The sequence below is a fragment of the Lynx canadensis genome, chromosome D1, assembly GCF_007474595.2.
Source record: "Lynx canadensis isolate LIC74 chromosome D1, mLynCan4.pri.v2, whole genome shotgun sequence".
In the NCBI taxonomy this organism is placed as follows: Eukaryota; Metazoa; Chordata; class Mammalia; order Carnivora; family Felidae; genus Lynx; species Lynx canadensis.
Window position 1 is genome coordinate 11,791,448 of NC_044312.2, and position 13,311 is coordinate 11,804,758.

Sequence of the window (13,311 nt, forward strand, 5' to 3'; positions counted from 1 at the left end):
CTTTTTCACTATAGTTTTGCCTTTCCAGAAAGCCATATAAATGGAATCATGATATATTACACTTTGTTTTGGCTTCTTCCATGTGGCATGCTGCCTTGGAGACAACCCACGTTTTGCTGTAGAGTCAGTAGCATTCTGTTGTGCGAGTGTCCTGCAATTGGTTTCTGTTTACCAGTTTTTGGACATGTGGGTTATTTCCAGTGTGGGGAAATTATGAGTAAAGCCACTATACACATTTGCATATGTTTTCACTTCTCTTGGATAAATACTTAGATGTAGGATTGTGAGTTGTATGATAAGCTTGTGTTTAACTTTGTAAGATACTGCCATACTGTTTCCCAAAGTGGCTGTATCATTTTGCATTCCACCTGCAATGTGTGAGAGTTTCAGTTCCTCCACATGATTGCTAGCACTTGATATTGTCAATCTTTGTAAACGTTAACCATTCTGGTAGATTTGTGGTGATAGCTCACTGTTTTTTTAACTTTCATTTCAGTAAAGACTAATGACCTTGAATATCTTTTTGAGCTCTAATTTGCCAATTGATATCTCTTTTGGTAAAGTGCTCAGATCTTTTACCCAGTTTTAAATAGTGTTGCTTATTATGTTATTGAATTTCAGGAGTTCTTTATATATTTTGAGTCTATTTCTAGACTCTGTTCTGTCCAACTAATCAGTGTCTCTCCCTCCATCAGTACACTGTCTCAATTACTGCAGCATTACAGAAACTTGAAATCAGAGCATGTTTTCCAAGCTTGTTCTTTTGTTTGGAAATCATTTTGACTCTTATAGGTCCTTTGCATTTTCATATAAACTTTAGAGTCAATTTCTATTTAAAAAACTGCTGGAATTTTTGTTGAGATTGCATTAAATCTATAGGTCAATTTGAGGAGAATCAACATCTTTAACAATAGTCTTGCAATCCGTGAGCCCATTTTATCTCTCCATTTATTTAGTCCTTTCATTTCTCCTCGTAATATTTTGTAGTTTTTAGTGCTTTACACATAATTGTTAAGGTGTATCCCTATTTCACATTTTTTGTTATTCTATAAATGGTATTTAAAAATGAATCTCTGCCTAGCATACAAAAATACAGTTGATTTATATGTATTGGCCTTGAATCCTGTGGCCTTATGATACCTTATTAGTTTTAGAGGCTTTTTTGTAGATTCTTTCAGATTTTCTATGTAGAAGATCATGTTGTCTATGAATAAAGACAGTTTTTCTTCTTTATTCCCACTCTTTATACCTGTATTTCCTTTTATTGCCTGTTGCACTGGCTCGAACCTACAGTACAGTGTTGAATAGAAGGGTTTACTATTCCATAAATATCAATTTGATAAAAGTATTCGATAGTATTATTAAAATCTTCTCTAACTTTTTAAATTTTTGTTGCTTTATTAATTTCATAGTGAGGAGTGTTAAAATCCCCAACTATAACTGTGCTTTATTTCTCTGCTCTGTTGTTAGGTGAGTATACATTTAGAATTACATGCCTTCCTGATGAACAGATCCTTGTATCATTATGAAATGCCCCTCTTCATATCTAGTAATACTCTTTTTCTTGAAGTTTTTCTCATGCTTACTTTTTGCATGGCGTGTGTCTTGCCATCCTCTTATTTTCCATCTCTCCGCATGACAATGTATTCAAAGTCATTTCTTGGAGACAACATATAGTTGGGTCTTGCTTTTTTTTTTTTTTTTTCAACTTTTATTTTGAAATTATTATAAATTTACAGGAAGTTGCAAATAAATTTATAGGGAGGTTCTGTGCACCCTTTACCCAACATCCCCCAATGTTAACATCTTAGGCAAATAGAGTATTGGTACTAGAAATCGACATTGGTTCAATCCACAGAGTTTATTCAGATTTCTCCAGTTTTACATATATTCATTTGTCTCTGTGTGTGTGAGCTTCTATGCAACTTTATCATGTGTGTAACTTTGTGTGACCACCACTACCACACATTAAGCAACACAGTCATCACCATGGGGCTACCTGGTTCTGCTCCTTTATAGCCACATCCCTGCCCCTGCCCCCTATTCCTAACCACTGGCAACCAATAAATCTCTCTTCCATCTTTGTATTTATGTTTTTTAAGAATATCACATAGGGGAGCCTTGGTGCTTAGTTGGTCAGGAGTCAGACTCTTGATTTCGGCTCAGGTCATGATCTCACAGTTCATGGGTTCAAGCTCCCCATCAGGCTCTGGGCCCACAGCACGGAGCCTGCTTGGGATTCTCTCTCTCCCTCTCTCTCTCTTTTTGCCCCTCCCTCACTCACTTTCTCTGTCTCTCTCTCAAAATAAATAAACTTAAAAAAAAAAAGAATATAAATGCAAAGATACAGTATGTAACCTTTTGAGATAGGGTTTTCATTCAGTGTAATTCCCTTCAGGTTCATCCAAGTTGTCCATAATCTTCAGTTCATTGTGTTTGTTGCTGAGTAGTACCCCAGGGCATTGCTTTTTTTAACCTGTCTATCTGTGCATTTTAACTGAAGCATTTCATCCATTTACCAATACTGTCTTTCTATTTGTTCTCTAGTTGGGCCATCTGTTTTTGTTGTTCTCTTCTTTCCTTCCTCTCCTGCCTTCTTTTAAATAAAGAAGATATTTTTTTTAATATTTGATTTTAGTTCTTGTATTGGCTTTTTAGCCTGCCTCTGAATCATTTTTTTTTAGCTGTTGTTTTAGGGATTCCCATTTCCATCATTCATTTAATACAGTTTACTTAGAATTAATGTTATTATCCTTCACATACATTGTACAAATCTTGCAATAGTAACATTCCATTTACCTGCTCCACTGACTTTTTTACTATTTTTGCCTTCAACTTTACATTTACATACATAATATACCCTACAATACAATGTTAGTATTTTAATGTACTTTGTTAAAATCACTTAGTAATTTCTCTTTATTTAAATAGAGGTAGTTTTCTATGTTAATATCTTAGTGCTGTGCTGGGAGTCATAGACTGATTTTTTTGTGACTGAGAATTAGGCATTGTAATTGATGAAAAACATAATTTGAAACTGAAAGTATAATCAATATAACAGGGTTTAAATTATTTTTTTGTCTGATGCAAGATATTTTAGCATAATTTTCCTCCAGCTTAGATAAATCCCCAATCATTATTTCTTTGCAAACAGGAACATTTAAATGACACACACACACACACACACACACACACACACACACAAATCTCAGTTTTAGCAAAAGTACTAGATCTAAGATCCTAGAAAATATTATTTAATACATGCCAGGAAATATCCACCCCTCCTCCAAAGGCCTAGTCTTACAGAAAGCTCCAACAGAAAACTCCCTTAAATGCTCTCTGTAATTGGATATTGAACTTAAATTCTTGAGACTTAATTTCCTGGGGCTATATTTTCACCTACTTAAGAAATGTCAGTCTTTGCTGGTTGTCTGTGAGCTATTATGACTGCGTCGTTTACCAGACATTGTACAGTGGGAATAGCATGATTTGAATTGAGTAAAGACACATGAGATGAACCATGTCATGTGAAACCCTGGGACAGATGTATAATCAGCCTTGAGTAAGGGAATAAGAGAGGCCTTCTAGGTCCCTCCGCATCCTCCCACTTTTTATTCATATTGATTTAGATAAAGTAGAATTGCTCAGGCTTTCCTTTAGAGGCTTATTAGGAGATAAATATAGAAAAGGAGTTAAGTTCTATATTCATATTTTCCCTTAGAACAACTGTATCAAATTGGAATTTTTTTTTACCTAATTCTTTCTTTCTATCCCGATAAAAGTAAATAAAACCAGATTCCTTATGGTAGTTAAGGAGAACACCATTACTTTTTCAAAGATATGTTTTTCTCCACTGTTGTGGAATATACTAATTTTTTACTAGAATACATTAGACATACCCCTGTTACTGGATAAGACAGACTTTCCTTAGAAATTTGGAAAATATTATATTCTATCCCTCTAGTTTTATCCCTGTCTACTGTCTTAGCCTTATCTCCTCAATACTACAATGAAATCAACTCCTTGTTGTTTCCTGCCTGTATGCTGTTTCCTCCACTAAATGTCTTTGTCTTCCTTCTCCATCCGTAAAATATTCTAGTCCTTCAAATCTCCACTTCTGAGAAAGATTTCCCTCAATTCTGCAAGCTGACAGCAACATCTCCTCCCTTTAAATCCACAGAAGTCTGTATATATTTTTTAAATTTTTTAAATATTTATTTATTTTTGAGAGAGACAGAGCGTAAGTGGCGGAGGGGGAGAGAGAGACAGAGACACAGAATCGAAGCAGGCTCCAGGCTCTGAGCTGTCAGCACAGAGCCCAATGCGGGGCTCGGACTCAACGAACTGTGGGATCTTGACCTGAGCCGAAGTTGGACGCTTACCCGATTGAGCCACCCAGGTGCCCCAAGTCTGTATATTTCTTAACACACATAGTGATTTGTTAAAATGTCACATACCCTAATTTATTAATAAGCTTCCTGAGGGAAGGACTTGCTTACTCATATTCATATTTCCCATATTATGCAGCACAGCATATCTTGCTTCAAAGATACTGGATAGATATTTGTCAAGCAATTAATTAATCAAAATACATAAGTGCCAATTTTAGTACCGTCATTATGAATGGCTCCGTCTAATAGGCTTTGCGAACGTCTCTATTACATTCAGCAGGGCCAAGCCTAGAGTCCATCCTGGAGGCAGGGTCGGTTTGGAAGGACTTGATGACATGGCACACGGAATCAGCCAAGGACACCCCCAGTGTGAATAGATAACTTGTTGGGTGCATCTGGCGACAGCTGAGCTGCTGGCAACTTTTGTTTGGCGTGAAGAGCTTTCAGCCCAGCTCTCATTGTGGCACCTCGCTTCCATTATGTTTTGCCTCCTGTTTTGTTTACATGAAAGACTACAGTCTTGTCTTAGAATTTCTGGGTATTATGAGTACCTTAGGGAAATCTGATTATAGAGATAATCTACTCAACAGTGAAGAGTTTCAATTTGTTTCTATTGAGTTTTGTCAATTCCGAATCCCAGATACCTTTGTCTTCCAGCCCATTGACTAGAGCCTCCCAGCCAGACGTTGAGGCATCTGTTTCTATAGTCTTCCGAACTGGGAAATAAATAAGAATGTGCGGGAATTATCTGTGTATTTGCTAACCACCAATTTAGATCTAAATAGACTCCCTCTGTTAGGAAGACTAATGAATTCCAATTCTCTGAAATATCCTTTGCTTTTAACAAGCAAGATGGAAGGTAGCTAAAGAAAAAGAGAGGGAGAGAGAGAGAGAGAGATACACAGAGGGAAGAGCTGTGAATAATGCCACCAGAGAACCAATTATGTTCACCAGCTGGCATTGAGAAACTTGTTTCCTGTGACAAAAAAAAAAAAAAAAGATTTCAGTTTTAGCCTCAGACTCCTTTTTGACATTGTGTTCTTTAGGGCTGAATGACAAATGCTCCCAGATACCCCCTAAATATTAGAAAAAAATTCTTCATACTTGTTACATGTAACATGACAGAGCAATGGGTGGGAACAGAAGGGCCAGCAGAGGCATCAATATGGCAGTCAATCCGAATCGATGGGATAAAATGCTGGTCTCCCCAGCCACATAACTGACTTAGTGATACGTTCATGACTTGGCGAGACGGGGATTTAAAAAAACACTTGGTCAGGACATTTCATAGATGTAAGACTATATTTGTTGTGAAAGAAGAGTGAAAAAGCTGTGTTTCCCAGTAATACAAAGTGCATTTTGAACTTGGGTTATTTTTTCCCCTGTTTGTGATGGCAGCGAAACCCAGAACTGAGCCTTTATGTGTTTTAGTGGGGGACAGCCCAGATCTTAGAATGTCAGTAAATCAAAGCCCAGTTCTACAGTATGACAGTTCAGAGGAAGAAAGTCAGATGTAAATAATACTGACTTTAAAAACAGTATCTATTTCAGAATCTCTCAGCTGGTAAAACTTGGAAGGAAGCAGTGTCACCTCAAGGTTCATTCATGTTGTAGCATGTGCCAGAATTTCCTTCCTTTTTAAAGCTGAATAATATTACGTTGTATGCATATATCACATTTTGCTTATGCATTCCTCTTTGATTGACACTTGGGTTGCTTCCACCCCTTGGCTACTGTGAATAATGGTGCTGTGAACATGGGTGTGCAAATAACTGAGTCTCTGCTTTCAGTTCTTTTTGGATTTATACCAAAGAATGGAATTGCTAGACCATATGGTAATTCTATTTTTAATTTTTTAGGAGCTGCCACTGTTTTCCATAGCAGCTGTACCATTTTACATTCCCACTAATAGTGCACGAGGATGTCAATTTCTTTATATCCTCACCAACACTTATGTTATGTTTTTGTTTTATTTTGTTTTGTTTTAGTAGCCATCTAATGAGAGTGAAGCGGTATTTCACTGTGGTTTTGATTTGCATTTCCCTGACGGTTAGTGATTGTATTGGCCAGCGTGGACTGCCATAACAAAGACCATCAACTCTGTTTCCTACAGTTCCAGAGGCTGGGAAGTCCAAGATCAAAGTTCTAGCCAGTTAGGTTCCTGGTGGGAGCTCTTCCTGGCTTGCTAATGCCTGCCTTCTTCCCATACCCACATGGAGGAGACAGAGAGATCATTCTCTCTACCTCTTCTTCTAAAGCCACCAATCCTAGTAGATAGTGCCCTCATTTAACCTTAGTTACCTTTTAAAAGTCCTGTCTCCAAATTTAGTCACATATGAATTTTGGAAGGACATAATTTGGTCCTTGGCAGTGATGTTGAGCTTCTTTTCATGTGCTTATTAGCCATTTGTATATCCACTTTGGAGAACTGTCTGTTTAAATCCCTTGTCCATTTTTAAATGGGGTTATTGTTTTGTTTGGGTTTGTAGAAATTCTTTATGTATGGATATTAACTCCTCATCAGGTATATGATCTGCAGGTATCGTCTCCATTCTGAGGGTTGTCTTTTTACTTCTTGATGGTGTCCTTTAAAGCGCGAAAGTTTTTCACTTTGATGAAGTCCCATTTACTTTTCCTTTGGCTGCATGTGGTTGTGGCCTCATATGCAAGAGACCATTGTCTGAGTCAGAGTCATGAAGATTTACTCCTATGTTTGCTTCTAAGAGTTTTACAGTTTTAGCCATTATGTTTAGGTTTATGTTAATTTTGAGTTAATGTTTGTACATGGTGTGAGATATCCCTCTTTGTTCCTAAGACCATAGTAGTTTTAGAATGCTCATTACTAGATCAGATATGAAAAAAAATTGGTAAGGAGTGTTTGTTTTTTGTTTTGTGGTTTTTCTTTTCTTTTCTTTTCTTTTTGGTTGTTATTCTTAAGGGTCTTCTCCAAAACAATTACTTATTGCAGACATGGGTAAATCACATCTACTTATATCATCACAAATATACTTCATTTACATTAAGCTCATTCAGTCTGATAACCAGAGAAATCCAAACATCAGGTAACCTAACAGGAATGGCTGCCAGTAGCAGTTGAGATTAACAGTCGTTGAAATGTTGTGAATAATATCTCGATGACAAATAAAAGCTTGGCCTCATCTTTGTACCCAGAATTGGCTAAGACTACATGTCATTTTTAATTTTGATTAATGGCAGAGTAATTAGGGTGGGAAAGGGATTAGAAAATCATTCAAGATGTCGGTGTAGTCCTCGTGCCATTTTGTCATGGATGCTATAGTCAAGTTCACAGTGACAGGCACATGTAATAACTAGGAGCTGAGAATAGTCAGATTTGAAGAGTCAAGGCAGTGCTTTTAAAATCAGCATTTTTAGTTAGATTTGATTTTCTTTCTCTGAATGATTATGCTGTTGAATTGGGCTTTGATTTATTGACATACTGAGATTTGGTACAGATTTTCTTTTTGCTTTGCAGGATGCACAGAATCAAAAATTAAAGACCAGTACATGGTACTATGAGGTAAGTGCTGTTTCCTTCCATGCATACTGGACTCCTGATTTCTCTAGTGGTGCCTGGGTGGCTCAGCCAGTTAAGCGTCCGACTTTGGCTCAGGTCATATCTCGTGGTTCATGAATTCGAACCCTGCATCGGGCTCTCTGCTGACAGCTCAGAGCCTGGAGCCTGCTCCTCATTCTGTGTGTCCTCTCTCTGCTCCTTCCCCACTAGCACTCTGTCTCTATCTCTCTCTCTCAAGAATAAATAAACATTAAAAAAAATTTAAATCTGTTGCAAAATATAATTATTCTAAGGAATAGATATTTTCTTGGTGTTTGCAATTTAGTTTCTTAGACCTGCAGCAGATCTAATTTATTAGAATCTGTGTAAGATATGGCCACGGTTTCTGGTTGGGGCACCATCTTTAGGGGTTAGCAGGGAAGTCCTCTCCCCTAACAGTACCAGCAAGCAGATCAGTTGGGTTTTCATCCAAATCCTTCTTCAGTTCTTTGGGGAGATTGACATTGCCCCTTTTTGATACATTTCTTTTCTAGCTCCTCCTAACAGGTTTGGGATGATGAATTTTTATCCTGGAGCCCCACCATGTTTGATGGGATCAGGGAGATCTCTCTACCTCTAAGCGCCATCTGGGCCCCTGATACATCATCAGTGAGTTGTAAGTGTGCTGGGGTGTATTTCTACGGGGCTTAAACTGCTTGGACTACTTATGCCAGTTGTCACTTTCAGTCACTGTTGCTGTCTTTCGTTTCTTAACCTAAAGAGGATCATAGTGTTGGGAATATTCCAGGTAGAAGTACCATGAGGTGACATCATTTAAGATACAGATTTAATTACAAATGCTTGAGGTTACTCATGGGTTATGTCCGTTGCAAAAGTAGCAAGTGAATTATCTTTTGAGGCTGTCATTACTGAATCCATCTTTGCCAGGGTAAATGACGTCATGGGAAATGTGATTCTGTCTTTGCACTTCTAGACTATCCTGAGTATCAACAGCCACTACCATCTCATAATCAGTTCTGTTCATGTATTGAAATGACTAAGGCCTTCTCTGTAACAGCGAGGTTCTTGTGTTTCATATAGTGTGGACATTGAATGATCACCCGGCCTCCCTATGTCTGTGTGAACTCATCTGGGACCATTAAGCCTACCCAGGTGGTTTCCACATGCAATTTAGAGACATAACGCTTTTCCATTTGATATGCAGAACTGCAGCCTAACTTTCAGTAGCATCCTGCACACGGGTAAACCGTGAGCGGCATAGTCTGCCAATGGGAAAACACTCTTGTGCTGGGTTGGTGCACTTAGGTGAAATTATATCATGCTGTCTGTGAGGTTTATTTTGTTACTGCACATAGTTTTTACAAATAGAAATCTTTCTTACAGCTATTTGGCTACCATTGTAATTTGGACTGAGTACAGTGTTGTGCCCAGGTATATTGCTCACTGCTGCTCTAGGTTTGGGAATACAGTATTAGGCCTCCTCTGCCACTGAGAAGGTTATAGAAGTGGTAGGACCAGGTCCATCATTCTATGGATAATGGAGTGCAAACTATAAATTCACAGTTGGTTGTTTGTTTTGTTTTTTTCACTGAGAGGGAGACTCTATTCCACATCCCTATCCCTAATTCAAAATGGTTATACTGAGCCCCATCTCAGTAAGACTGTACATGTGGGGGCAAGAGTGAAAGGAATAATTTGAGTTGGGAGTTGGAAAAGCGGGTGGTTATTGGGGCCTCTGTGTGTGGGGAAGTCCATTGTTTCTCTTGTTGTCAGTGGAAGATGTAGACCTGGCCTTCCTGAGAGAGAGAAGACATTAAGCATGACAAAAAGGAATTTTTGAAGGACAGTGAGTGGGAGCTTCTTTCTGTGTCCTCAACATACAACATCCTGCAGAGCAACACTGGAGATTTTGCACAGATTCAGTTTAACGTAGGTCCTTCCTGTTCCTGTTGCCTACTTCTCTGCAGTCGCAAGCCTTCTCTGCTGGGCTCAAGGATCTCTGCTCTGTCGTGTATTCTCATTCTTTATCATCATCCAAAAACTGATGATTCAGGTGGCTCTGGAAGCCCCTTGCATTACAGCATTTCACAGACCAGAGATTCAGTCCCAGATCCTGGACTCCTACTGTAAGGATTCCATATGTGAGTAAAAAGAGAATGGTTTCAGGCACCTGAACCACCCACCTTAGCAGGCATCCTCAAGCCTTTCGGTGCATACTAACATCCCCACTCCCAATTGCTGCTGAGAGGAGGGGGAAACAAAAAAAAAAGAAAAGAAAGAAAACCCATATACAGCAACAACAACAGAGTGGGAGAAGAGCGTCTCTTTAACGTTACTGTCCTGTTTTTAACTGAGTAAATTATTAATTAATTCCAGAAACAAATGCATAAAGCTATCATTATTAATTTGACTATCTTGAGCAGTTAGCTAACAAATCACCTACAGGATCCTCAGAGACTCCTGGTGGTTTCTGGATCAGAGAGAACAGCTGCTCTAAAGGGATTCGATGAGAACCCAAGCTTCTCGGGAGCACCACCAGGATGCTCTTGGCTGCATTTTCATGGGACAGTTTGTTCAGCAGGAGCCTGAGGGGTGGGGTGCAGGACAGCGAAACTGCTGTTTTGCACTCCAGAAGCAGCCATTCTCCCTTCCCTGGCCCTTCTGGCAAACTGTCCTGATAAGTGGTTTGTAGCAAGTTCATGCAACTGGTAGGTCCGCTGTCAGTATTCACTTCTGCTTTTCTGCACAAAGTCAGCTAATAGTGTTGATAGCTGGGTGGGGAGGAGTTCTTCATGCCAGGTAATGTCTGTGATTGACAAATAGAGACTACAGGCAGGTCAGGATGACACACGACATGAATTCTCTTGGAAACAATCCTTTTGGATAAGAAGGAAAATTCAGACTAGCCTAGGTGCTATGGTTATGCTGGATAATCATACGCTAAGAGAGGGTGGTATCGAAATAAGCTATTATTGAGGGCACAGATGCCCCTCCATTGGTCAAAAGATGTTCCATGCAGCTTTCCAGCAAAGCTCTGGTTAAATCAGGGCCTCCTAGAAATAGCTGTGGCTTGAACGTGACCAATGTATAACTCACTCATCACAACTCATACCTTCCTGGTGGTGGAGTCTGGGTGTTTGCCTGTACTGCTTGGATTTTAGCAAAGCTGGCGTCGTGGCTTATTTGTCCACTTTTTTTTTTTTTTTAAAGTGAGAGAAAGGGAGGGGAAAAAAGAAAGCTTTTTTAATTTCAATGAGTTTCTTGGCTAAGAGTAAACACCTCATTAATTTTAAAGATATCAGCCCACAAACATTATTAATGCAGCCCGAATAATGGCGAGCATTAAAGGGAAATGTGAGGGAGGAGCACGTGCGAGGTGGAACACAGTCACCTACCAAGCGCTCCGGAGAACGCTGCACACACCATTACCTACACTGCACGAAGGAGACAAACAAAGGCAAGAGGCAGGGCCGATAAACAGGAGTGCGCACGCACACACGCACACACACATACACTCACACTCTTTCCATAAAGCAGCCATTATTTGTAGTTACACGTCACCCTTTACCCTGAATATTAATTTGTCTTCCCAGTCGTGGCGAAAGGCTTTCTATGTAGTAGGTCCGTTTTTAAATATGATGGACAGAGGCGTAAAACAGTGCTTACGGAAGGAGAAGCTTCCCTGTGTCTCGGGAACAGTGATCCCATCCCTTTGCTCTGTTCACCGCCATGCTTCCTCTGCATTTACAGTGTTTACATTGAGGTATGCCAGAGGTGGGCATCGACAGCACTGTATGCTTTTGGAGCTGTTTCCTGTGTCTCTTTGCCCTGGAGGCTGCTTTCCACCCTCACCCTCTGGAACAGAGTAGGGAGAGAACCCTGAGTAGTCACAGATCATGTTTCATAGGCAGGGAGCCACGCCCAGAAGCAGTTATACAACTTTGGAAAGACTTAAAGTAGATTCAGTGGCTATCCTAGGTCTCTTGTCTCCCTTGGCCTCTCTCAGCCCCCATGCCTCCGCACACCTGCTATGTGCCCTGATTGGTTCATGATCTCTTACTCCATACCAGTCATCCTGCTCTGAAGTTAACAACTGAGGCATCCTGGTGACCTTCGGTAGCCTTTGGGCAATGACGTGAAATTGAGAGCCCGGTTCTCTGCCAGCACTGGTCTGCCAAGGTCCTGACAGCAAAGGGCCATCTCCCTCCTGATCTAATCACCTGCATTGTCCCTGTCCAGGCTGCCCAGTGCGGGGGTGGAGACAAGTGGAGCAGACAGGAGGAAAGATGATCTAAATATTGTCTGGGCCTGATGTACATTGCTGCCATTACTACTAAATCAAGTGCTCAGGATTCCTGGTTAGCTCGAGCTAATGTGCAGTCATATCTGCTGGCTCTAGAACACGTATTGTTTATCAGAGGGCACTGCTAACACATTGGAGTCAGGCTACATTCCACAGGGGGCTCAGAGCATGGGCACCTTTTGCCTACAAGGAGGTCTGTGTGCAGCCTGGCACCTGCTCCAACAGCCATAGGAGGGAAGATTCCCTCCAATACATTATCGGACATGCTGCTTCCAGAAACAGAAGGGTGAGCATTCCATGTCTACGTGGCAGCTTTTTGTTTTTTTGTTGTTTAAAAAAAAAAAAACGAGGGTAGAAGTGGGAGGAGGTAGGAATAAAATGTGAGAATTCATTTTGGATGGAAAAGGGTGGACAGCTGTTGGAAGAACTAAAGTGAGCCCAACACGCACATATACTCACAATGAGTGAGATGTTCATGCAGGCAGGGCTGGGAGCCTTCCCGGGCACCCCTGGAAAAATGCAGAGGGGCAATTGAGAAAGCAAGGTGCCCCATCTTTTCCTCTTTTTCTGGCATAGTTTTCCTTATAGATTAGGTTAGAGTAGTTTTGTTGAGATATCCATTGAATGCAGCTCATGAACTTGAGAGAGGTTCCTTCTGAACTCCACCAGATCGGGAGGGAGAGTGAGAGAATAAGAATTTAGAGCCCTAGAAATCATTCCAGGGTCACTCATGCACCCTGACATCATGGACTTTGTGCTAACCCAGCCTGACCTGTGGTCCAGATCCAACTCCGAGTCCGGAAGCTCTCGCTCCTGTGCAGGGATCTTACTTAAATGGCAGCAACTTTCCCATTCTTTCTGAATTGGGAATGGTGGGAGGGGCTTGGGAGAGGAGGAAAATGGGCTTCTGTATGAAGCGTGAGTCTGGGCGTCAAAAATTCCAACTATGTCATAAAGACGGTCATGCAAAATTGAGTACTGGTGGGGTCTACCATCAAGGAGGCAATTAGAGGCTAACCTTGGGGCCTATTCCATCTCCAAGGAGCTCTCCACACACACACTCTGAATTAGATTGATCTCTT

The 13,311-nt window shown here is 40.4% G+C and overlaps 1 protein-coding gene across 1 annotated transcript in view; it reads left to right on the plus strand.

Moving 5' to 3' along the window:
* HTR3B (5-hydroxytryptamine receptor 3B) overlaps positions 1 to 13,311 on the plus strand; it is a gene marked incomplete at its 5' end in the record, with an annotated part of 47,336 nt that overhangs the window by 24,202 nt on the left and 9,823 nt on the right. The window contains 8 exon segments of the mRNA XM_032594978.1: positions 7,885 to 7,929; positions 8,473 to 8,563; positions 8,566 to 8,581; positions 9,007 to 9,029; positions 9,032 to 9,105; positions 9,107 to 9,167; positions 9,700 to 9,730; positions 9,732 to 9,855. Coding sequence (XP_032450869.1) covers positions 7,885 to 7,929; positions 8,473 to 8,563; positions 8,566 to 8,581; positions 9,007 to 9,029; positions 9,032 to 9,105; positions 9,107 to 9,167; positions 9,700 to 9,730; positions 9,732 to 9,855 — 465 coding nt within the window.